The following is a 24,674-nucleotide window of genomic DNA, read 5'->3' on the forward strand; positions in this document are numbered from 1 at the left end:
ACAGAGATGTCAGTCACAGATTGTCAGAGTTTTGTGCAGCCTGTGTAAATGTCTGGCGGGACCAATGAATGGGCAGGGCTATAAAATGTGTGTGGGGGGGTCAATTGGCCCTGGGACCCCTTGTTCCAGCACCTGTGGGTGTTATGTTTTGTTTATTACAGTGTCATGTCATTCATACCCCGTCAAATAAAGTCTTACAGTTTTTTTTCTTTACGGAATTTCTATACCCAAAGGAGAAACATGAAGATAACTTTCCCCATTTGGTGCTTCTTGAAGTCCATTGGAAATGTAACCTTTAAGCAATTACCTTGCCTTTCCACATCATGATTCTACACCAGTGATGTTAAACTCCAGTCCTCCAGTCGCTGTCCTGCAGTTTTTAGATGTGCCACAGATATAAAACACTGGAATGAAATAGCTTAATTACCTCCTCCATGTGTAGATCAGTTCTCCAAAGTCTTGCTAATGACCTAATTATTCTATTTAGGTGCGGTGCAGCAGAGGCACATCTGTCAGGTTCTATGTTTTTTGGTGTATTTATTTCTAGTTTCTTGTGTGTCTGAGTCTCTGTGTTGTCCTGTCTCCCCGTGATTAGTCCCCAGGTGTATCTTGTTCCCTGATTACCTCTTGTGTATTTAATGTCACCTGTGTCTCCGTGTGTTGGTCGGGTCCTACGTCTTGTTTCGTCTTCGTCTTGTCTCGTCTAGTTCCTTGAGTTGCTGGTTAGTCCTTGTGATTTCCTGTGCTACCTGTTGTGAGCATTAGCCTTCCGCTCAGCAGAGCTGCCAGGTCTGTGGACTGTTGTCTGTATATTTATTATCATTAAAACTCCTCATCACCACACATCTGGGTCTGCTGCGTCTACCTCACCGCCATACTACCACCATGGACCCAGAAGAAACGCAGGAGTTATTAGAAACTATGACAGAAGGACCCGACCAACACACGGTGAGGCACGCATTCCATCATGGACCCAGAAGAGATGCAGGAGTTAATGGAAACCATACGCGAGTATGAGGAGGCCATGGCCAAGCCGTACGCTGCCTGGAGATGGCTCGGATTCGCCATCCGGTTGGGTCTGCTGCTGGACTACTGGGTTCCGCGCTTTCCGCACCCGCGGCTGGTGGAATTGCAGAGGGAGGCAGAGTGGGAGCGTGAGGCAGCGCTAGCAGTCATGGCTGGAGAACCGCTGCCTCCCAGACCCAAAACTCTGTCCTCCCGTTCCACCACCCCAGTCCCGTCATCTCCAGTGCCTCCTGAGCCAGCAGCAGCCCTTCCGTGGCCGGAGCAGCCAGCAGCCATTCCGCGGCCGGAGCCGCCAGCAGCCATTCCGCGGCCGGAGCCGCCAGCGACGCTTCCGCGGCCGGAGCCGCCCAATGATTTCCCCGAGCCGCCCAGTGATTTCCCCGAGCCTCCCAGTGATTTCCCCGAGCCCCCCAGTGTCAGTCCAGAGCCCCCCTGTGTCAGTCCAGAGCCCCCCTGTGTCAGTCCAGATACTCCTTGTGCTCCTCCCGAGACCCCAGAGACTCCTTGTGCTCCTCCCGAGACCCCAGAGACTCCCTGTGCTCCTCCCGAGACCCCAGAGACTCCTTGTGCTCCTCCCGAGACTCCTCCTCGTCGCCGCGGACGGCCGCTGGACCGCCTCCGTGGTTCCCGCCTCCGTGGTTCCCGCCTCCGTGGTTCCCGCCTCCGTGGTTCCCGCCTCCGTGGTTCCCGCCTCCGTGGTTCCCGCCTCCGTGGTTCCTGCCTCCTGCGCCGCGGACGGCCGCCGGACCGCCTCCGTGGTTCCCGCCTTCCTGTGCTTCCGCCCACCCAGTTGGGTTTGTTTTGTTTTGTTTTTTGGACTTTGGACCCTCGTGTCTTCGCCTATTTACTAGGTTGTTTTTTGTTGATTATGGACTTGGGACCCCCCGTCCTGCTCCCCGCCGCCCACCCTCGTTGTGTTTCCGTTTTGGGCGTCTGGGAGCCGCCCGTTAAGGGGGGGGTACTGTCAGGTTCTATGTTTTTTGGTGTATTTATTTCTAGTTTCTTGTGTGTCTGAGTCTCTGTGTTGTCCTGTCTCCCCGTGATTAGTCCCCAGGTGTATCTTGTTCCCTGATTACCTCTTGTGTATTTAATGTCACCTGTGTCTCCGTGACACAGGTGACACCGTCTTGTAGGTCGGGTCCTACAAGACCTACGTCTTGTAGGACCCGACCTACAAGACGTAGGTCGGGTCCTACGTCTTGTTTCGTCTTCGTCTTGTCTCGTCTAGTTCCTTGAGTTGCTGGTTAGTCCTTGTGATTTCCTGTGCTACCTGTTGTGAGCATTAGCCTTCCGCTCAGCAGAGCTGCCAGGTCTGTGGACTGTTGTCTGTATATTTATTATCATTAAAACTCCTCATCACCACACATCTGGGTCTGCTGCGTCTACCTCACCGCCATACTACCACCATGGACCCAGAAGAAACGCAGGAGTTATTAGAAACTATGACAGAAGGACCCGACCAACACACGGTGAGGCACGCATTCCATCATGGACCCAGAAGAGATGCAGGAGTTAATGGAAACCATACGCGAGTATGAGGAGGCCATGGCCAAGCCGTACGCTGCCTGGAGATGGCTCGGATTCGCCATCCGGTTGGGTCTGCTGCTGGACTACTGGGTTCCGCGCTTTCCGCACCCGCGGCTGGTGGAATTGCAGAGGGAGGCAGAGTGGGAGCGTGAGGCAGCGCTAGCAGTCATGGCTGGAGAACCGCTGCCTCCCAGACCCAAAACTCTGTCCTCCCGTTCCACCACCCCAGTCCCGTCATCTCCAGTGCCTCCTGAGCCAGCAGCAGCCCTTCCGTGGCCGGAGCAGCCAGCAGCCATTCCGCGGCCGGAGCCGCCAGCAGCCATTCTGCGGCCGGAGCCGCCAGCGGCAGCTTCAGCGGCGGAGCAGCCAATGATTTCCCCGAGCCGCCCAGTGATTTCCCCGAGCCTCCCAGTGATTTCCCCGAGCCCCCCAGTGTCAGTCCAGAGCCCCCCAGTGTCAGTCCAGAGCCCCCCTGTGTCAGTCCAGAGCCCCCCTGTGTCAGTCCAGATACTCCTTGTGCTCCTCCCGAGACCCCAGAGACTCCTTGTGCTCCTCCCGAGACCCCAGAGACTCCTTGTGCTCCTCCCGAGACCCCAGAGACTCCCTGTGCTCCTCCCGAGACCCCAGAGACTCCTTGTGCTCCTCCCGAGACCCCAGAGACTCCTTGTGCTCCTCCCGAGACTCCTCCTGCGGTTCCCGCCTCCGTGGTTCCCGCCTCCGTGGTTCCCGCCTCCGTGGTTCCTGCCTCCTGCGCCGCGGACGGCCGCCGGACCGCCTCCGTGGTTCCCGCCTTACTGTGCTTCCGCCCACCCAGTTGGGTTTGTTTTGTTTTGTTTTTTGGACTTTGGACCCTCGTGTCTTCGCCTATTTACTAGGTTGTTTTTTGTTGATTATGGACTTGGGACCCCCCGTCCTGCTCCCCGCCGCCCACCCTCGTTGTGTTTCCGTTTTGGGCGTCTGGGAGCCGCCCGTTAAGGGGGGGGTACTGTCAGGTTCTATGTTTTTTGGTGTATTTATTTCTAGTTTCTTGTGTGTCTGAGTCTCTGTGTTGTCCTGTCTCCCCGTGATTAGTCCCCAGGTGTATCTTGTTCCCTGATTACCTCTTGTGTATTTAATGTCACCTGTGTCTCCGTGTGTTGGTCGGGTCCTACGTCTTGTTTCGTCTTCGTCTTGTCTCGTCTAGTTCCTTGAGTTGCTGGTTAGTCCTTGTGATTTCCTGTGCTACCTGTTGTGAGCATTAGCCTTCCGCTCAGCAGAGCTGCCAGGTCTGTGGACTGTTGTCTGTATATTTATTATCATTAAAACTCCTCATCACCACACATCTGGGTCTGCTGCGTCTACCTCACCGCCATACTACCACCATGGACCCAGAAGAAACGCAGGAGTTATTAGAAACTATGACAGAAGGACCCGACCAACACACGGTGAGGCACGCATTCCATCATGGACCCAGAAGAGATGCAGGAGTTAATGGAAACCATACGCGAGTATGAGGAGGCCATGGCCAAGCCGTACGCTGCCTGGAGATGGCTCGGATTCGCCATCCGGTTGGGTCTGCTGCTGGACTACTGGGTTCCGCGCTTTCCGCACCCGCGGCTGGTGGAATTGCAGAGGGAGGCAGAGTGGGAGCGTGAGGCAGCGCTAGCAGTCATGGCTGGAGAACCGCTGCCTCCCAGACCCAAAACTCTGTCCTCCCGTTCCACCACCCCAGTCCCGTCATCTCCAGTGCCTCCTGAGCCAGCAGCAGCCCTTCCGTGGCCGGAGCAGCCAGCAGCCATTCCGCGGCCGGAACCGCCAGCAGCCATTCCGCGGCCGGAGCCGCCAGCGACGCTTCCGCGGCCGGAGCCGCCCAATGATTTCCCCGAGCCGCCCAGTGATTTCCCCGAGCCTCCCAGTGATTTCCCCGAGCCCCCCAGTGTCAGTCCAGAGCCCCCCAGTGTCAGTCCAGAGCCCCCCTGTGTCAGTCCAGAGCCCCCCTGTGTCAGTCCAGATACTCCTTGTGCTCCTCCCGAGACCCCAGAGACTCCTTGTGCTCCTCCCGAGACCCCAGAGACTCCTTGTGCTCCTCCCGAGACCCCAGAGACTCCCTGTGCTCCTCCCGAGACCCCAGAGACTCCTTGTGCTCCTCCCGAGACCCCAGAGACTCCTTGTGCTCCTCCCGAGACTCCTCCTCGTCGCTGACCGGGCCTCCGTGGTTCCCGCCTCCGTGGTTCCCGCCTCCGTGGTTCCCGCCTCCGTGGTTCCCGCCTCCGTGGTTCCCGCCTCCGTGGTTCCCGCCTCCGTGGTTCCCGCCTCCGTGGTTCCCGCCTCCGTGGTTCCTGCCTCCTGCGCCGCGGACGGCCGCCGGACCGCCTCCGTGGTTCCCGCCTTCCTGTGCTTCCGCCCACCCAGTTGGGTTTGTTTTGTTTTGTTTTTTGGACTTTGGACCCTCGTGTCTTCGCCTATTTACTAGGTTGTTTGTTGTTGATTATGGACTTGGGACCCCCCGTCCTGCTCCCCGCCGCCCACCCTCGTTGTGTTTCCGTTTTGGGCGTCTGGGAGCCGCCCGTTAAGGGGGGGGTACTGTCAGGTTCTATGTTTTTTGGTGTATTTATTTCTAGTTTCTTGTGTGTCTGAGTCTCTGTGTTGTCCTGTCTCCCCGTGATTAGTCCCCAGGTGTATCTTGTTCCCTGATTACCTCTTGTGTATTTAATGTCACCTGTGTCTCCGTGTGTTGGTCGGGTCCTACGTCTTGTTTCGTCTTCGTCTTGTCTCGTCTAGTTCCTTGAGTTGCTGGTTAGTCCTTGTGATTTCCTGTGCTACCTGTTGTGAGCATTAGCCTTCCGCTCAGCAGAGCTGCCAGGTCTATGGACTGTTTCTGGATTATTGGTCATTATTAAACGCCTCATCACCACACTTCTGGGTCTGCTGCGTTTATCTCACCGCCACCCCCACACCTTATGACAACATCTAAAAGTTGGGGGACACTGGCCCTCGAGGACCGGAGTTTGACACCTGTGTTCTACACCATCCATGTTTCATTGTAGGGGTTATGGTGATGTGCAGCAAAGACTGATATAGTAGCCATAAATTGTTCTCAAGCTTAAGTAGCATTACCTCAAAAAAGTAGACATATCTAGACTAGTTAGGTCCAGTAAGACTATTTCTATAGTTTCTCCAAAAAGTTACTGATGTAAATATTCCTAGTTAGTAGTTTTGGGCACAACTAACAAAGAAATTAGATTCTCTAACCCTAAGCAGTAATCATAAATGTTAGTTCTGCAAAAGTGTGAACTCAACATGGTATTTAGCAGAAATTAATACTAACAAACTAAAGTGCTAACTTCAGTTCAAATTATATTTGTGTAGAGGTGTCCTTGAAAAACTATTATACTCGAGTATAATATAATTTTGACATAATTTACATGTTCTATAATGGCCTTAGATATTCTCTTCATGATTACATCTTGTTCTCTACTGTCCATGTTTTATTTTGTTCTTGTGGGTTTATAATTACCCAAATAATTGTTAACAGTCCATAACAAAATCTTAGACTTTATTCAACTGAAACTTTACACCTTAGAATTGATCTGAAAATAGAATTCAGGGGAAGCTAGGTGTGCTAAATGTTTTCAAAATTAGCTGATACTCTAAAGCACTAAGCACTAAGTTTAGTGCTTAGAAACTGACTGAGTCTTTCCGTTTCTAAGCACACATAGATCTTCTGAATTAGGTGGATTCAGAAGAAGTGACATTAATGTTGTATCACACATCACAATCACACTTTTTTTAATCACACTCCCTTTTTCTTATCCTTAGTATCATTCTTGTGTTTGTGTCATTTGTGAGCTGCTCCAACATCACATGACACTGCTGTGTACACTGAAGATATTAATAGAGGTCTTAAAAACTACTACAAGGTTCATATCAATAGGATGTGCCCATTTCATTCTTTGTTTAAAGCTCTACATGTCACAGATCAGTGCCACTGCAATAACATTTTAGTTCAGATATTATAGTTTGTGCGTAACTGTGTGTGTATCTGCACACACAGAATCACAAACACACTCCACTATTTATAGCTCCATTCCCAGTAAACGCTCTGGTCCTCTGCAGCATTACAAGGTTCCACATGTAATCTGACGTTGATAAGCAGCTGTTCACACTGTGTCCTAGAAAGATGGACACAGAAGATGACAATCACGCTTCTTTAATGATAGACTTAGAAAACAAAGTTGTAAGTATTTTGTCCAAATATGACAGTTTTTCTACATTCTCGTTGCCATGTCTTACAAGCTCTGATCTTTCTTTCTTTTATTCCCAGAATGGTCTGAATGCTCTGCATCTGGCTGCCAAGGAAGGTCATGTGGATCTGGTCCAGGAGCTGTTAGATCGGGGTGCATCTGTGGATTCATCCACAAAGGTAAGATATGATATATCCATGCATAACATCTAACATCAGCAGTAGTCGTTGTACATGTTTACATATCTATGTAAACATGTAATATGTAATATATGTATCTGTAACATGTAATAATGTTCTATAGATAAGCCATCTGTTTTCATTCACTGTTTCAACATAGCAGTAAACATGTTGTTGTTGGCTTGTTGCAGAGTTGAGCTCAGTTCTTTGGCTGAGTTTGACCTATTGCTCCATGACCGCTGATCTTTCCTCTGAGTCTGAAATCTGACACCAGACAGACAAGTTTGTCTTTATCAAGCTTCCTTTTTAAAAAACTTCTAGTCCCGTTTAAATCAACTTATCTTTCATTTCAAAGAGATTTGCTCTGCAGTTACGACAGATGTTGTTCATTGAGAAAAACAAGGTCTGCATGTTTTCACTCCTGAAGCAGAGCTCTGGAGTAAAGGTGGAGGGTTAAAGGAAAATGATCCGTAAAGTGGGGCCAGTGGCTGGGGGCCTGGCCCCTCCAAAGAGAATACATATCTTGCCATAAGTTGCAACTAGAGAAGGAGTAACATCCGGTTTGTCATGTTGCAACTAACCTTGATGATGCTTCAAAGTGTAAGGCAGGGGTGTCAAACTCCAGTCCTCGAGGGCCGCAGTCGTGCAACTTTTAGATGTGCCTTTGCTGCAGCACAGCTGAATAGAATAATTAAGGCTCTGGAGAACTGATCTACACAAGGTGGAGGTAATTAAGTCATTTCATTCCAGTGTTTTGTATCTGTGGCACATCTAAAAACTGCAGGACTGCGGCCCTCGAGGACTGGAGTTTGACACCCCTGGTGTAAGGGTTAGCAAACATTATGCAGGAAAGTATTTCTAAATGGAGGAAAAATTTTAAAGTTACACAAAAGATTACTGTGAGCATGTAGTCTTTAGTATATCCAACTGTAAACTTTTTCTCACTGTATCTTATGACACAGACTGTGTTTGTGAGAGATACTGGAAGTGGATTCTCTCCTTTGTGGATTTGGTGAAGGTGTCATAGGAGTTTAATTTCACTATTCAGTTGTGGCGATTTGGCAAAGACTCATAACCTTAAACTGATTGTGTGACACAATCAGTTTAAGAGTTGTCCAGTCTGTTTAAACAAAGCCTACAATGAAGCAATTATTTTAGCACTCAAGTAATCTGTTGATTATTCAGGTAGTCGACAAAAATATTTAATAAAATGAAATATTGATAAATATGCACATAACAGCAGTATTAATATTGGATGTCAGAATCGGCACAAATTGTCATACTTATGCATCCCTAACAATTATTTTTCTGAAGGTTAGAAAATTAACCCATAACAGCTTATTTTTAAGTTAACATGGACAAAAATGACGCACTCACCGGCCTCTTTAATAGGTACAACTTGCCAATACTGTGTTGGACCCCCTTTGCCTTCAGAACTCCCTTAATCCTTCATGACATACAGTACAGGCCACAAGTTTGGACACAACTGTGTGTCCAAACCTTTGGTCTGTACTGTAGATTCAACAAGGTACTGTCTTAATTTTATTGTGGAGCAACTACAGCGCTCTTGATTGATCCAAAATATTATTAACCTCTCAAACCTGAATATTTATAAAAGTAATTTTTTTTCCTCTTCTAGGACAATATCTTCGTGTACACAATTATTGGGCAACTACTAGTATGCAGAATTTTTATATTATTATAGTTATTATTATCTCTTAAATAAAACTGAAAACTTTCCTGTTTCACTTATTTAATGCCATCCGTTAAAGTGAAAATTCTAAACGTACAACTCAAAATTGACAAATATTTCTGACATTTAAAAAAGAAATCCGAGACCTTTACTGCGACAGACTGGCGACCTGTCCAGGGTGAACCCCGCCTCTCGCCCGGGACGCAGCTGGAGATAGGCACCAGCAACCCTCCCAACCCCGTTAGGGACGGAGGGTGTTCAGAAAATGGATGGATGGATAGATGGATGGATCCGAGACCTTTATAGCCAGCCTTCTTTTCCACAACACTTCTAAGCCTTCATTTCATGGAGTCTGTCAGTTTCTTGATCTGTTGACCATCAACTTTTTGTGCAGCAGCAGCCACAGCCTCCCAGACACTGATCAGAGATGTGAACTGTTTTCCTTCACCATAATTCTCCTGTTTGAGATAGGCCCACAGGTTGTCAATGGGGTTTAGGTCCCGTGAGGAAGGGGAGCACTTCATTATTCTTTCATCTTTAAGGCCTTTCATAGTGGAGTACTTTGATGCATGTGATGGAGCATTGTCCTGCATAAAAATCATGGTCTTCTTGAAAGATGCAGACTTTTTTCTGTATCACAGCTTGAAGAAAGTGTCTTCAAAAATCTGGCAGTAGGTTTAGGACTTGATTTGAGTTCAACTTCAACCTGAAAGGCCCAACTAGCTCATCTTTAATAATACCAGCCCATACCAGAGCCCTGCCTCTATTACTGATCCTGCCACAGGTCCATCCATCTGGTCAGTCAAGAGTCACTTTCATCTCATGAGTCCATAAAACCTTTGAAAAATCTGTCGTCAGATCTGTCTTGGCCCAGCCTTGATGTTCCAACTTGTGTGTCTTGTTCGATGGCGGTCGGGTTTCAGCGTTCCTTATCTTGGCCATGTCTCTGAACGTCTTGTACTTCTGGGCACTGCAGGCAGGTTGCAGTCATGGAAAATGGCAGTACTGGAAGATAATGTATCTTCACGTTTGTTTCTTTTCAAATCTTTGCCAGTTAATTTACGTCTTCTTTTCTCAACACGTTTCTTGCGACCCAGTTAGCTGCTCGCTGCAAAATGTTTGATGGTTGAGTGATCACGCCCCAATATCTTCGTAATTTCAGGAGTGCTGCTTCCCTCTGAAAGACTTTTTACTATTTTGGACTTTTCAGAGTCTCTTAAATCTCTTTTTTGGCCCATTTTGCCAGAGGAAAGGAAGCTGCCTAATAATTATACCCATCTTGATATAGGGTGTTGATCTTCTTGGCCCCACCCCCTCATTAAACAAACACACATCAGCTGATGTGTTCATATTCAACAGGCATTCAAGTTTAAACAGCTTGGAGTTAGAAAATATGCACTCAAATGATCATATGGTCCAGACTGAAACTTGCCTAACAATTGTACATACAGTGTACTTACAGAGCATACAGTTTTGCCTTTTGGATGTTAAAATAATTAAAAATAATAGAAGAATAAAGCTTGAGAAGAGCCATTTAATTGTGTGGAAGAGATAGTCTTATCTGTATCCTACCCTTGTTGTCTTGACCAGTACTCATTGATGTGCTTATTAATATTTGCTGCATTCAGCAGTTAATGTTAATTTGAAGTCAGGAAAAAAATCCTTCTCAGCTGAACCTATTTCCTGTTTTTTCAGAAAGGAAACACAGCCCTGCACATATCTTCTCTGGCTGGTCAGGCAGAAGTTGTGAAGATCTTGACCAAACGAGGAGCTGACATCAATTCACAGTCTCAGGTCTACCCCTGTTCTCATCTTCCACAGCTGTTGATTCCAACATTTCTCTCTCAAGCCAGGACCTTACTGCTGTAACTTTTTTGAGAATTACTAAATAATTGTGTAAGACCTTATGAGTAACCATAAGGTTTGGGATTTCCAGAATGGATTCACTCCTCTCTACATGGCAGCCCAGGAGAATCACATGGATGTGGTGCGCTACTTGCTTGAGAATGGAGGCAATCAGAGCATTGCAACAGAAGTGAGTAATCTGAGGTTTCTCTTTTTGCCAACTGTTCAAACCACCATCATTTTTTGTGGATATTTTATTAATCGTATTTCTTGTAAGTATTGTGCATGGATACGTGGTAAATAACCACCACATTTTTTCTCCATCTTCCCTCATCTAGGATGGTTTTACACCCCTGGCAATTGCCCTCCAGCAGGGACACAACCAGGTGGTCTCCATCTTACTGGAAAACGATACCAAAGGCAAGGTTCGCCTGCCTGCCTTGCACATTGCCGCACGCAAGGATGATACCAAGTCAGCTGCCCTGTTACTTCAGAATGATCACAATGCTGATGTCCAGTCGAAGGTATGGCCATTGTTCATTGTGATGAGTTAGGCTTGGCATGTGTGGAAGTATAGCAGCTCATGTGGTACTTGGTGCTTTTGTCAGTGTTTTATATGGAGGGTAAACAGAACTAAGTGAAACATGCAGCGCTATTATGTTGAAATGAACTGTTTGATACATTCCTGGTTTTATATCTGGTAGTCAGTCATCATTGGACCATTGTGAGTCTCCTGGTAGTGCGAGCAGCTTTTGCTCACTAACAGTAGCAGTTCACCACGTTAGTGATAACTATTTTCCTTCATCTATCAAACTGTGGTCGGTATCTGGATAAGTAGTAATGAGATTACTTGTACCTACAGTTATCATTATCTACAGTCTTGATCATATACATGTATAGTTGTAGCCAGAGGGAAATGGGCATTATGCTATAGTTTGTTTGATGCTTTTGTATGAATGTAATCTCTCATCTTAAAGAAATATTTTCATAAGGATGTAAATATGACTGCAAAAACAACCCTGTCTTTAATCTATCTTGGCCTTCCACAACTCTACAAACTGAGCTGGTTACGTCTTGTGTCAGTGTGTGCTTCTATCAGAGAAGCTGACATTGCAGATACAGATTTGCTCTTCATCCCTGGATGGATCATTCAGCATGCTAAAAACATGAACAAATTAAGGTTCATTTGTAGGTGTAGCATTCTGCCATTCTAAAAGTATTATTAAAAAGGTGTAATTACCAATAACATCAAAACCATGTGAAACAAACAAAAAATAGGTTTTAGAGTTCCTGAGTCGAGGAGCTGAGAATTAGCTTTACCAAGAGCAACAGGCTGGTAATAATGCTAACATCATCCCCTACTTCACACCTACTCACAAACTCCACTCGGTGCCAAACTCTTGGGACCTTTCAGAGATATTTCAGTTTTCCACAGCATATTTTTGCCTTACATTTTACATAATGAGGTCGCACAACTCACACAGATGTCTTAAAGGTGTCTTTTAAAAACTACACTCACCTCTAATGGGCTCATACAAGGGAACCATTAAAGTGTCACTCAAAACTCACAATCAGCTCTGTTTGCACCTACGAGTTGCAAATAAGATATTTGCTACATAAGTTGATACCCACATGACTGCAAACCATCTAAGAAGGAAAACAGCTTTGATCTAAAAGGTTCTTGTTTCTTACAACTACAATGGGTTTGAGCAGCGTTGATCCAGTCATTAGAGCTTAAATGAAACCACAGGACGTAATCAGACCCAAGATATTCAGCAATCATTGTTTCTTGTCGTTGCCAACACATTTGCTTTTCCTTTCAGATTAGTTCAACCCAGGCCAAACGTGAACTGATTCATTCTTTCTTTTATTTCTCTTAAGTGTTGAATGATAAACAGAATGTATTTGAAATTAGCATATTATCCAGATACTGATCACAGCATGTTTAAATAGTATAACAAAGGTTTCTATACTTAGTTAATGCCAGCACCTCTAATTTGTTGTGATGTAGTTTTTGATACAAATCTGCTTAAATGTGTATAGTGTCTGGTTTCCCATCAGTCTCTATGCATCTCTCTCTCTCCGTTTCTGTCATTCAGTGTCGCTGTGCCTGCCACGTCACTCCTGGTCCTGCCACTAACTGGGTCTCTCCTTCTTTTCCTTTTTTTCTCTTTAAATGCTCTCTTTCACACACTTCCCCTCATCACTCCTTCCTCCCTTTCCTTGCTGTACCGATGTCTAAGTGTAGCAATGTCCAGTGCATGGAGTGTGCCACTGTCTGCAGGTTGTATCTAAGGCTGCATGCTAACAGCTCTGGGACAGATGATCCTAACAAATGTTTTGGACCATCAGCTAGTGGTGGGAGGGGTTAGGAAGACAACCTGAAGTTGATGGGGCTTTACATACCAGTTGATGGAACAAGAATATTAATAATGTAATATGATATGTATGTAATATTTTTTAGTCGGGACTTTTTTCTGACATAGTTTTGTGTTTTAAGTCACGTGGCTAGAAGAGGGTTTATATCAGAACCCACATGTCCATTCAGTCTTCCTACATTGAAGCACCTCATAAATTTCTGCTGAAAAACAAGTTCTTAACAGTTACTGTTACTGACAGTAATTATAAAAAACTTCAGCTGATCTATTTACTTTAGTAACCAAAAAAATCATAAGATATTTATTTATTAAAAAGCGGTCTAATTTGTAAATACATATTTCTTCTTTATTTTTATTTTTTTCGTAGCCTCTTAGAAATATTGACCACAACTTAGAAAACAGTCTGAAAGGAAATCAATGACGTTTCCTTTAAATGTGCTGAAAAGTCTACTTTTTTGTATTTTGTTTCTGTATTTATCTTAGCCCAAATTCAATGAAATGAGAAGATATAAAACAAACAATATGCATGCATTAAAAAACTTGTTCTGAAAAAAGTCCACAAAAAACAAGTTTTATCTTACAGTTTGAAATCGATCCTACATTTATAGTTTTAATCTACAAAGATATTGTTATGTTGTTTATAGAATACAATTATTCCAGTTAAATTTGTATCATACGTTTTCATGTGTAAAAAGATATTTGTGTTACTTCTCATTTTGAAGATGTAGAACCTGTTTATCCAAAGCCAGTGTCATAACCAGAGTGATACCAGCCAGGTTGCTTATTTAGCAACTCAACTCTAATTTTAGATGCTTTTCTACATCACATCCTATCAGTGTTGTGTTTTAGTAGTAATACTTCATAAAGCCACAGTGATTTCCCAGAATTTATCAGTTACTTTAGTGAACATTCTCTCCTGTAACACAGATAATTTACAGTATAGAATTGAATAGAAATAGCCTTTATTGTATCTTAATACATAAATAGATAGCAAGTACAATAGATTGCAAACTATGGGCAAGTTTAGAGCATAAAAATAAGCTATTAAATGCTATTAAAAGGCAATGTATTTTAGGAGCTTACACAATACCTCCCCTCCTTACACAGCTTGTTCCTGACAAGATCCTTTCAGGAGTTTATACAGTACTTCAGAAGAAGTTGGAAATATGTGTTTTTCCTAGCACATATTGACCCTTTGCATCTACATCACTTAATCATTCTAGGTTACATGATGTATACTTTGGAAATGGAAGATGGGAGTATTGAACAGAGCAACTGAAATTATTTTTCCAAGTTGTTTTTGCCAGTTTATTCATGGCTTCTACTAGTTCAAGTCAAGCTAATTTGTCTGTAAACTTAGCACACCTGTCAGGAGCTTATAGAGGCAATATTTACAAAAGTTGAAAATACCTAGTTTAGAAATTGACCCATGCCTCCTCCCTCCTGACGTGTTGATCAGATTACTGACTTTTCCTGAATTCATACAGCAGGATTTACAGTGAGTACAGAAAGTATTCAACCCCTTTATATTTTTCACATTTTGTTTAATCGCAGCCGTTTGCTAAAATCAAAAAGTTCATATAATTTCTCATGGAAATACACTCAGCATCCCATCTTGACAGAAAAAAGCTCAATTGTAGACATTTCTGCAAATGTATTAAAAAAGAAAAACTGAAACATCTCATGGCCATAAGTATTCAGACCCTTTGATGTGATACTCATATTTAACTCATGCTGTCCATTTCTTCTGATCCTCATTGAGAAGGTTCTACTCCTTCATTGGAGTCCAGCTGTGTTTAATTAATCTGAATGGACTTGATTAGGAAAAGCACACACCTGTCTATATAAGACTTCACAGCTCACAGTGCAGCTCAGAGCAAATGAGAGTCATGAGGTGGAAGAGGTGGTTAAAAAGCTCCTCGGTGGCAGGGCCCCGGGGGTGGATGAGATCTGCCCGGAGTTCCTTAAGGCTCTGGATGTTGTAGGGTTGGGTTGGTTAATGCGACTCTGCAATATCGCATGGACATCAGGGGCAGTTCCCCTGGATTGGCAGACCGGGGTGGTGGTCCCCCTGTTCAAAAAGGGGGACCGGAGGGTGTGCTCCAATTATAGGGGGGTCACACTCTTAAGCCTCCCTGGCAAGGTCTATTTGGGGGTTCTGGAGAGGAGGGTCCATCGGATTGTCGAACCTCGGATTCAGGAAGAGCAGTGTGGTTGTCGTCCTGGTCGTGGAACACAGGACCAGCTCTACACCCTCAGCAGGATCCTGAAGGGTTCTGGGAGTTCGCCCAACCAGTCTACATGTGTTTTGTGGACTTGGAGAAGGCATTCGACCATGTCCCTCTGGGAGACCTGTGGGGGGTTCTCTGGGAGTATGGGGTACCGGGCTCTTTGATACGGGCTGTCAGGTCCCTGTATGACCGGTGTCAGAGTCTGGTCCACATTGCCAGCAGTAAGTCGGGCTCGTTTCCGGTGAGAGTTGGACTCCGCCAGGGCTGCTCTTTGTCACCGATTCTGTTCATTACTTTTATGGACAGAATTTCTAGGCTCAGACAAGGTGTTGAGGGGATCCGTTTTGGTGGCCTTAGGATTGCATCTCTGCTTTTTGCGGATGATGTGGTCCTTTTGGCTTCATCGGGTCGTGATCTGCAGCTCTCGCTGGGGCGGTTCGCAACCAAGTGTGAAGCGGCTGGGATGGCGATCAGTGCCTCCAAATCCGAGGTCATGGTCTTGAGCCGGAAAAGGGTAGAGTGCCTTCTCCGGGTCAGCGGGGGTGTCCTGCCCCAAGTGGAAGAGTTTAAGTATTTCGGGATCTTGTTCACGAATGAGGGAAGAAGGGAGCAAGAGATTTTACAGGCGGATTGGCGCAGCGTCTGCCGTCAAGCGGGCGCTGTACCTGTCTGTCGTGGTGAAGAGAGAGTTGAGCCAAAAAGCAAAGCTCTCGATTTACCGGTCGATCTACGTTCCCACCCTCATCTATGGTCATGAGCTGTGGGTCATGACCAAAAGAACGAGATCACGGATACTAGCGGCTGAAATGGGTTTTCTCCGTAGGGTGGCTGGGCTCTCCCTTAGAGAGAGAACCTCACTCATCCTGGAGGGACTCAGAGTAGAGCCGCTGCTCCTTCACGTCGAGAGGGGCCAGTTGAGGTGGCTCGGGCATCTGGTCAGGATGCCTCCTGGACGCCTCCCTGGTGAGGTGTTCTGGGCACGTCCCACCGGGAAGAGGCCCCGGGGAAGACCCAGGACACGCTGGAGGGACTATGTCTCTTGGCTGGCCTGGGAAAGCCTTGGGATTCCTCCAGAGGAGCTGGAAGAAGTGGCTGGGGAGAGGGAAGTCTGGGCCTCCCTTCTGAAGCTGCTACCCCTGCGACCCGACCCCGGATAAGTGGAAGAAGATGGATGGATGGATGGATGGATGGATGGAGGTGGAAGAAACTACCCAAGGAGCTCAGAGACAGAATTGTAGAAAGGCACAGATCAGGCCAAGGTTACAAAAGACTTTTTGCAGGACTCAAGGTTCCTAAGAGCACAGTGGCCTTCATAATCCTTAATGGAAGAAGTTTGGGACGAGCAGAACTCTTCTTCAAACTGGCTGTCCAGCTAAACGGAGTAATCGTGGGAGAAGAGCCTTGGTGAGAGAGATGAAGAAGAACCCAAAGGTCACTACTGAGCTCTAGCGAAGCAGTAGGGAGATGGTCAACAATGACTGCAGCTCTCCAGTCGGGGCTTTATGGCAGAGTGGCCCGACAGAAGCCTCTCCTCAGTGCAAGACATAGGAAAGCCTGCATAGAATTTGCCATAAAAACACAAGAAACACTCCCAGACTATGAGAAATAGGATTTTCTGGTCTGATGAGACAGAGATTGAACTTTTTGACATTAATTTTAAGCGATATGTGTGGAGGAAACCAGAAGCTGCTCCTCACCTGCCCAGTACAATCCCAACAGCGAAAGTATGGGGGTGTTTTTTAGCTGCAGGGACAGGACGACGGTTACAGTTGAATCAAAGATGAATGTGGCCAAATATAGAAATATCCTGGAAGAAAACCTTTTCTAGAGAGCTCAGGACCTCAAATGGGTTGAAGGTTCACGTTCCAACAAAACAATGACCTGAAGCACACAGCTAAAATAACAAAGGAGTGGCTTCGGAACAACTCTGAACATTCTTGACTGGCCCAGACTCAGCCCTGACCTAAACCCAATTAAGCATCTCTGGAGAGACCTGAAAATGTTCACCATCCAACCTGACAACTGGAGAAGATCTGAAGAAAGAATGGCAGAAGTTCCTCAAATCCAGTTGTAAAAATAGTGCTTCTAGTCAATACTGAGCAAAGGGTCTGAAGGTTCATTTGATATTTCAGTTTTTCTTTTTTAATAAATTTGCCAAAATGTCTACATTTTTGGGGGGGTTTTCTGTCAAGATATGAGCTTTTTTGATTTTAGCAAATGGTTGCAATGAAACAAAGAGTGAAAAATTTAAAGGGGTCTGAATACTTTCCCTACCCACTATATGTCATAAATGGCCTTTTCCCCTACACTGGAGCAGCCTTAAAAACGTGCAAAAGACTAGATGCTAAATTATAATTTTTTTGACAGTGCATCATTGTCTCCATATTTATTAATGATTAGACACATACCTTCTCCATAAAGCAATATTTGGTATCTTTCTAGTCATACTCACTTTTAACGTATATGAACGTTTGTCTTCTTGCATTGTAAAAAGTATTTGCTGCAAATCTGCAATTGTACCGAGGACTGACAGCTCCTATCAAGACAAGATGGGTTAAATATTCCAGGAACCAGGGTATAATGAGTTGACCTCTAACCTGGTAGGAACTGCTGCATAGACAATCTTCACCTGCTTAACCCTCCTGTTATGTTCGTTTCTGAGGTACAGCAATAATGTTCGCGGGTCAATTTGACCCGGGGAGTGTTTAGTCATGCTATAGTGTCAGAAACCAAAAAAATCCTCCAAATCTTTTTTGTGTCTGATTATTAACTCCTATACTAACCATTCCAATCAATATTTGTGCAATTATGTTTTTTTATTCCTCACAAATAAAGGATCAATGATGACAATTTACTCATTTGGACATAAAAAATGTGATTTACAATTTTTTTTATGCCCACTGAAAAACCTAAACACAAAATAACACTAATTATCTTTGAAAGTGATTTTTTGTAAATTTTTTTGCATTACATTTTAAAATTTTTTTCTAAGGGTGACCCCGCCTCTCGCCCGGAACGCAGCTGGAGATAGGCACCAGCAACCCTCCCGACCCCATTAGGGAAGAAGGGTGTAAGAAAATGGATGGATGGATGGATGGATTTCTAAGGGTGATCTTTATAATTGAACTTGAGACACATTTACTGTTCTTAGTTGGAGATGAAGACCACTGAATTTCACCATTTTTTGACATGAATGTCTTGCTTTGAGAAACATGAACATCATTTTCATCAATTGCTTCATAATCAGAATCATCAGACTCAGAATTGACCTCAATACTGTCTTCAGCTTCAGAAACCTCCTCTTCTATTTCACTGTCATGATCAACAAGAAGTTCCAGAGCTTCCAGGGCTGTCATCTTTTTTTTCCTGCTGCTCATTTCCTGACCTCTGACAGTGACAATATCACATGTACCTTTAGTGTGTAATGTGTTTAGGACTCCCTTGCAGAGAGTATTTATGCCCTCCCACCCCTCCCCTTCTAGTGAGTGTCACTCAGTGTGGGTGGAGTTTTTCCACGGGAACAGAAAAGAGAAAAGGTTCCCGTCAAAAGTTTTATAAACACCTGCTTTCTCAGTTTCCTTGTGAAGTAAAGAGAATAGTGAGAATGTAGGCTTGTGTGCATGCATGTGTGTGCGTGCGTGCGTGTGTGTGTGTGTGTGTGTGTGTGCGTGTGTGTGTGTGTGTGTGTGTGTGTGGTGAAATATGTCTCATAGGTGCAAGGAAACAAACAGAATTGGACATTTTTTAAAACTTTTTACCCTTCAACTTGTATGCCGGGTCAAATTGACCCGAACAGTATCTATGTAACAAATAGACACAGAGGGGGCTGCAAGTGTGTAAAATGAAAATTTTTTTTTTATATACATAGAGTGCACCTATTAAGACAAATAGAAAAAGTTTCATGCAGAAAAAATACTTCTAACTATTTTTTTATTTTTTTTAAACTTTGAAACGGGTCAAATTGACCCGCAACATAACAGGAGGGTTAAATATAAGAGCATGAATATAAAAAATTTAAAAATTCTTAACAGTCGATAAGCAACACAGTTACCAAACTTTATTCAGCTGAAAGTTTACAAAACAGATAAGTAAATTAGCGCTTTCAAATTTATCCAGAAAAATTGATTTAGGGAAAGTGAAGTGCACTAAATGTTTTCAAAGTTAGCAAAAATGCTAAACTAAAAATTTGCGTTTGAGGAAAATCATCTTTGAGATGTGGGAAAGCAACCTGTAATTTAAAATAGTTAATATTCTACATTATAATTATTTGTAGCATTCCAATGCAGTAGTTAAGTCTATTCACTATAATATATGTTGGTGAGATAAATTTTGACTTAATAAATATCAATCAATTTCAAAGACAAATCACAGGATGTATCTGAAACAGGGAAAAAAAATAAGCCACTCTAGCCACGTCACTGCCCAGATTAGAATATGGCTGCACAGCATCCTCTGCTGTGCATGGACTACAGTGGAGTTATGTGTAAAACAAAGCTAACTGAACTGGTCTTTCCCTCCCTCATTCCCTCTGCAACAGATGATGGTCAATAGGACTACTGAGGTATACACATCCCCCTTTAATTCACACAGATTTCTTTCTTTATCATCCCTTTTTCTTTCTGTCCACCACCGTATCTTGTCTTGCAAAGTAACCATCATTTGGGTCATTTTATACTTTCTCTGTTTCAGTTGATTTGGTACGGTTTATTCAGATTCCACTACGTATGGCTGACAGGAATGGCTAAAGTTGCATCCCCTGCACAGTCCACAAATGTCATTACGTTGCATTAATGTCACTGAATCTTTATTTTCCTTTATTATGTTTACTCCCCTGAGAAATTCATTTTTCCATCTGGAATTCTCAGTGCATTTTAAAATATTATAAGCATTTCTGAGTAACATAATGAATGCACTTCCTTTCTGTGATGTCCTAATTTGATGCATATTGTGCTGATGTCTTCTTGAGACAGCTCTCTGTTATTCTGTTATATAAATCGATCATGTCTGTTTCTGTTGGTGTTGCATGGTCTCTCTTGTCACACTAATAGTTGGTGAAAAGTTAAAGTAGAAGCAATGTACTGACGCATGACTGATAGAATAATATTACACAAGTGCTTTAATGAATGACCAAAGCTGCCAAAATGAAACTGAAATATTTTAAATTCAAACTTTATTTCCCAGTAGGGTTTGGAGAAAGATCATTTTAACTTGAGGTAAAAATGAAGAGTGAAGGGTCAGTTTCCCCAGTTTGCTGAAGGATGCAGCTAGCTCAGAATTACAGCTACATTCTTTAATTTCCATACTGTGAAACATTCCAGGAACAGTTTTTTCACAATTATCAGAGACCAAGCATTGGGAATTCCATAGAACATTCTAAGAAAAATGGTTCTGTGGCGAAGTAAATTTAACATAACTGAATCTGTGAAATCAACAATAAAAATTCAAGTTAGTATCTTTGCACAAATATATATAGTATTGAGGTCACAAATATTTGTTAAAGATACAAGACATTGTTACTTTTTTTTCAGAAAATAAATTGTTTAAGTACCAAGAGCCTATCTTTTGTTGTAGAAACATCAGTTATCAAAGAACGAGAGTCTGTTCCAATAACTAGAGAAAGATTAATCCTTGTATTTATTTTTATTCAAAGGCAAAAGCGTTCAAAGACCCATCTCACTGAATACAGTAGAAGAGCCCCAACAACACAGATCACATGATTATATAGTCAGCAAAAAAGAACACAGCCCAAGTCTGAACTTATCCCCATTACTAGGTGGATAACAGCGCCACATCTTTATCCAGTGTCATGCAACTGCCCTTCACCTCATTGGAAAGAACGATTTTCAGTTAAGACTTTTTGTTGGAAACCCACATCAGTCAGTAATAGTTACAGGCTCTCTCACACTCATATACACAAAATACTATTTGTCCTTGTTAAGATCAAATTAAAAGGAAATAGTTAAAATCAGATTTTCTATTACACTTAAGTTCATCCACACAACAAAAAAAAATCTTGTTTCATTCAGTATTTCAAAACACCAAATATTACCCATAAGACATCAGACTTCCCAGGCACCAATAGACCAGCTGTCATTAATGTGACTTTGTAGTTTATGTACAGCTAAACAAAATCTATGAAGTTATTTGTAATACTTAAATTTCACAATATGAATTCATTTGTTTTTATGGGTTGCAATAATTGATTTTTTTTAGGACATTGTGACAGTAGGGATTGGCCAGCAAAGTATCCCACAATGCATTGTGCTGCCAGCGGCAATTTATTAAACCATCTTTTTATTGGGGACCAAAATTATTTTTAAGATGTTTAAGGTGAAAACGTCAGTTCATCAAGTATGAGGCTGCTTTCAGTGCAGTTGAGCACATCTTGGCTAGTTTTTAGCTTTTCCATTTGCATGAAACATCACCATGAGTGAGTAGTATGCTCATTTTTATTCAAGGATATATTTTTTTAATTGTTATACCTCCTTGCTTGTTTGTGGTACAATATTTGGACTTCTATGATATAATTAAATTTAATTTATGACCACTGCACTCTGCCTGATGGTGTGGCCTTGCAAATGTTCTATTGCAAACAATGAACAAATTATCACTGCATTTCATATTTTTTGTCAAAGTTTGAGCAGAGAAACAAAAAACAAGCAGTAGCCAGGAACTTTCAGTCAAGTATTTTTTTTAGGTCATTTCTAGTTCATAAAAACTTGACTTTGGTTGTTAATTAAATAATTACAACACAATCAGATGTATTAAGTTAAATATAAATAAAGTATGCTGCAAATAGTTGCCTTGTTGTAAGGCCAATCTTAGTTGGTTCATTTGTGTTGATGCCCTGGAAAGGACAGCAGAGTTAAAGACCTGTTAGCATTTTGCTATTCTCATTATCGCTCACAAACTCTGCTGTTTGTGAGAAAGAATCTCTGCTCATTCTTTCATCTGGAGGTTATTTTAATCACTCTGTTTGCTCTTTTGTTATTTTTTTGTGTTCAGCTGAGTACATTTTATACTCATATAGGCCTAACCCCAGCCAGCAGTATCAAGTTTAAAGCATCTTAACAAGAGATTAGTTTTAAAGATCCAATATTATTGAAAGCGTAAAAATGTAGTCTATTAAACAGGATGTAAAACTGCTCTTGGTTTTGCATCACTGCAGTCTGAAAACTAGAAAAGACCCTGTTCTTTTTCACAGATTAATGCACAGCAACATCCAAAACTCAACCCTGTTGTTATATTGGTAGCTCTGGTCATTCATATTTAAAAGATTACTGATAAAACCTCTTTTAAAATGCATACTTTTTAAAGAAAATTAGAAAATAACATTGTCTGTTATTGTTTTCTGAATAGGAGGCATGCAACACTTAATGTGAATAAAGCATTCACATTTAAATGGATCCACAATTAGTTGAACATGTTGGCCTAAATATGTTGCAATTTTGCTATTAGCTAAAAAAATGCTATTTATGATGTGTCAAAACTCAAAATTACCTGAAGAATATTTCTGTTTTTCATGACATTTTCATTCATGGAGGTCACCATTTTTTCACCTGTGCCATGCATGGTGGGTTGGTGACCTGGATTGGTTAGTTCTGTACTGGAATGTACAAAGTGAACACAGGAAGGCTATATTTACTGTAGTTGTTTTTATCACTATTTTCTTCTCTATATTTATGATTGGTGTAAATTCAAATTCACAGCATCGCTGTTGGCTGTAATTAAAATAAACAAAAAATAGTGAGGTGAGTCTGGACCGCTTCCCACATGAAAAAAAAGAAGAGCACAATGGGAAAGAGCTGAGCACAACTTCCGAAGGACTCGCATTTGTGCCTTCAACATTTCTCTGCAGAAGAGTTTCAATCATTTGTACAAGCAAAATTGATGAAAAATTTTGCAAGTTGTTGTTGCCTTTCCAAGTTAAAAACATATGTTGTGCTGACAGTTTTTATCCACACAATGCCTAAACGCTGGAACAGGCTAGCAAGACAAAAATACTAGGGGAAACATAAGAGACAGGAAGATCTGGAAGCTCCTTTAAACAATAAAGAAGCTATTGCCACTGCAAGTAGTACCGAATATGAAATCACAGACCCAACACCGAACCAAAGACCAGAGCCTAAATAGGTGTTACTGGACTGAAGACCAGATCCAACACAGAGCTATTTAGTACCACTTACTGGATCACACAGTCCCACCAGACCTACCAACATGTCATTCATTGTTTCATTTATGAAGCTGAAGATGGCACCAGCATCACTAGCACCAGCTTTTCTAGATAACTCTTTCCTCTTCATCTTCATTGTGGTTTCTAGAATTCCCATCAATTTCAATTCGCTCTGGTTCAAATTGAAAAGGCTTAACAATGTTATTTGTTGCCGTTTCGGCTGGATGGAGCTAGCAAAATTGGACCTAGCATATATCATTTACCCAGAATGCTTTGCAGCGTAAACATGGCATCATCCGTGTGACAATATTTTATTAAAATTTATAACAGACTACAGCATTATTACTGTATTGATTTAACATCTAAAATAAATGTTTTTCAAATAAAGTCTATTGTTACAACTAATCGTGGATCCCTTTACAACCTGATATTTACATACAACAACACCACCATTTTTTCACAATAAATTTCTCCTGAAATCATATCTGTTTGCTAAATGCCAGAAAAATAACAGCAATTTTACATTTCTTTACCTTTGGCTAAATGGTTAGAGTTACTGCCAATTGGAAGACACATCCAACCTTTAACTGCCTGGCTTATATCTTCAGATGCTGCTTAAGTATTTCCATATAATCTTCTTCATCAGGGCATCTATCTTGTTCAGTTTCCAACCCCTCCTATTTTTTCTTCCAATTGTAACTTTTGCTATAATGACAAAACACTTCAACTTATGTTTTCAAGACGTCTTGTGGTCTGATGAAACTAAAGGTTTGTCTGAGTGAATTTGCAAATCGGCCTCTTTATGCTGCTTTTGAGCAATGGCTTCTTCCTGTCTGCTACAGGTCTTGTTCTGGAGTTGATTTGTACATTTCCCACCAGAATTTGTTCATCTGTGGAACAAAACTCAACTACTTTCTGAAAGGCCTTATGGTTGAACATCCCCATGCTGTTTCTTCTTGCATATATTTGTTTAAAACGAATTTTCCACTGAAATTACATTTTTTGAAATGAAGCCTAGGCAGAAATTAAAACTGGAAGACTCTCATCAGCCTCCCCTGCATCACCCAGACACTGCATCATATACTTCTACCACAGCCTATCAGCAATGGACCATGTCTCAATGTCACCAATCACCGAGCAAGTCTCCATTTATAAGGCCCTCCATCTGTGGCTCTCTCTGCTCACCAGCTGAGCTTCAACCCAACTCCGCCCCTTCTCCACTCTTGTTCTCCTGCCTCATTCAGGCTTTCATCCTCTCTTTGGCCTCCACCAGTGTCCCGGCCTCGGGGGGTGGAGGGGATGTCTCTGGTCCTCATCCTGAGCTGCTCATCCAGGGTTATTGCGGTTCACATTTACAAGAAGTCAACTGCTGGGATCAGAGCGCCAAAACTTTAATTTA

The 24,674-nt window shown here is 43.0% G+C and overlaps 1 protein-coding gene and 1 long non-coding RNA gene across 19 annotated transcripts in view; one reads left to right on the forward strand and one right to left on the reverse strand.

Annotated features, from left to right (window-relative positions):
• Positions 1-24,674, forward strand: part of ank2b (ankyrin 2b, neuronal) — a 174,834-nt gene that overhangs the window by 67,183 nt on the left and 82,977 nt on the right. For 14 of the 18 annotated variants that reach the window (XM_044097114.1, XM_044097110.1, XM_044097109.1 and 11 more), the window contains 5 exons: positions 6,857-6,955; positions 10,344-10,442; positions 10,585-10,683; positions 10,832-11,017; positions 19,640-19,663. In XM_044097114.1, coding sequence (XP_043953049.1) covers positions 6,857-6,955; positions 10,344-10,442; positions 10,585-10,683; positions 10,832-11,017; positions 19,640-19,663 — 507 coding nt within the window. The remainder of the gene's footprint in view (positions 1-6,856; positions 6,956-10,343; positions 10,443-10,584; positions 10,684-10,831; positions 11,018-19,639; positions 19,664-24,674) is intronic. The other 4 variants (XM_044097111.1, XM_044097116.1, XM_044097123.1 and 1 more) reach the window with 1 other exon arrangement.
• On the reverse strand, positions 6,277-7,618 carry LOC122820000. The gene is made up of 3 exons (XR_006368708.1): positions 7,537-7,618; positions 6,826-6,935; positions 6,277-6,704 (listed from the first exon to the last, which is right to left on the reverse strand). It is a non-coding gene; the product is annotated as an uncharacterized LOC122820000 (long non-coding RNA).

Source organism: Gambusia affinis, linkage group LG18 (genome assembly GCF_019740435.1).
Source record: "Gambusia affinis linkage group LG18, SWU_Gaff_1.0, whole genome shotgun sequence".
NCBI lineage: Eukaryota > Metazoa > Chordata > Actinopteri > Cyprinodontiformes > Poeciliidae > Gambusia > Gambusia affinis.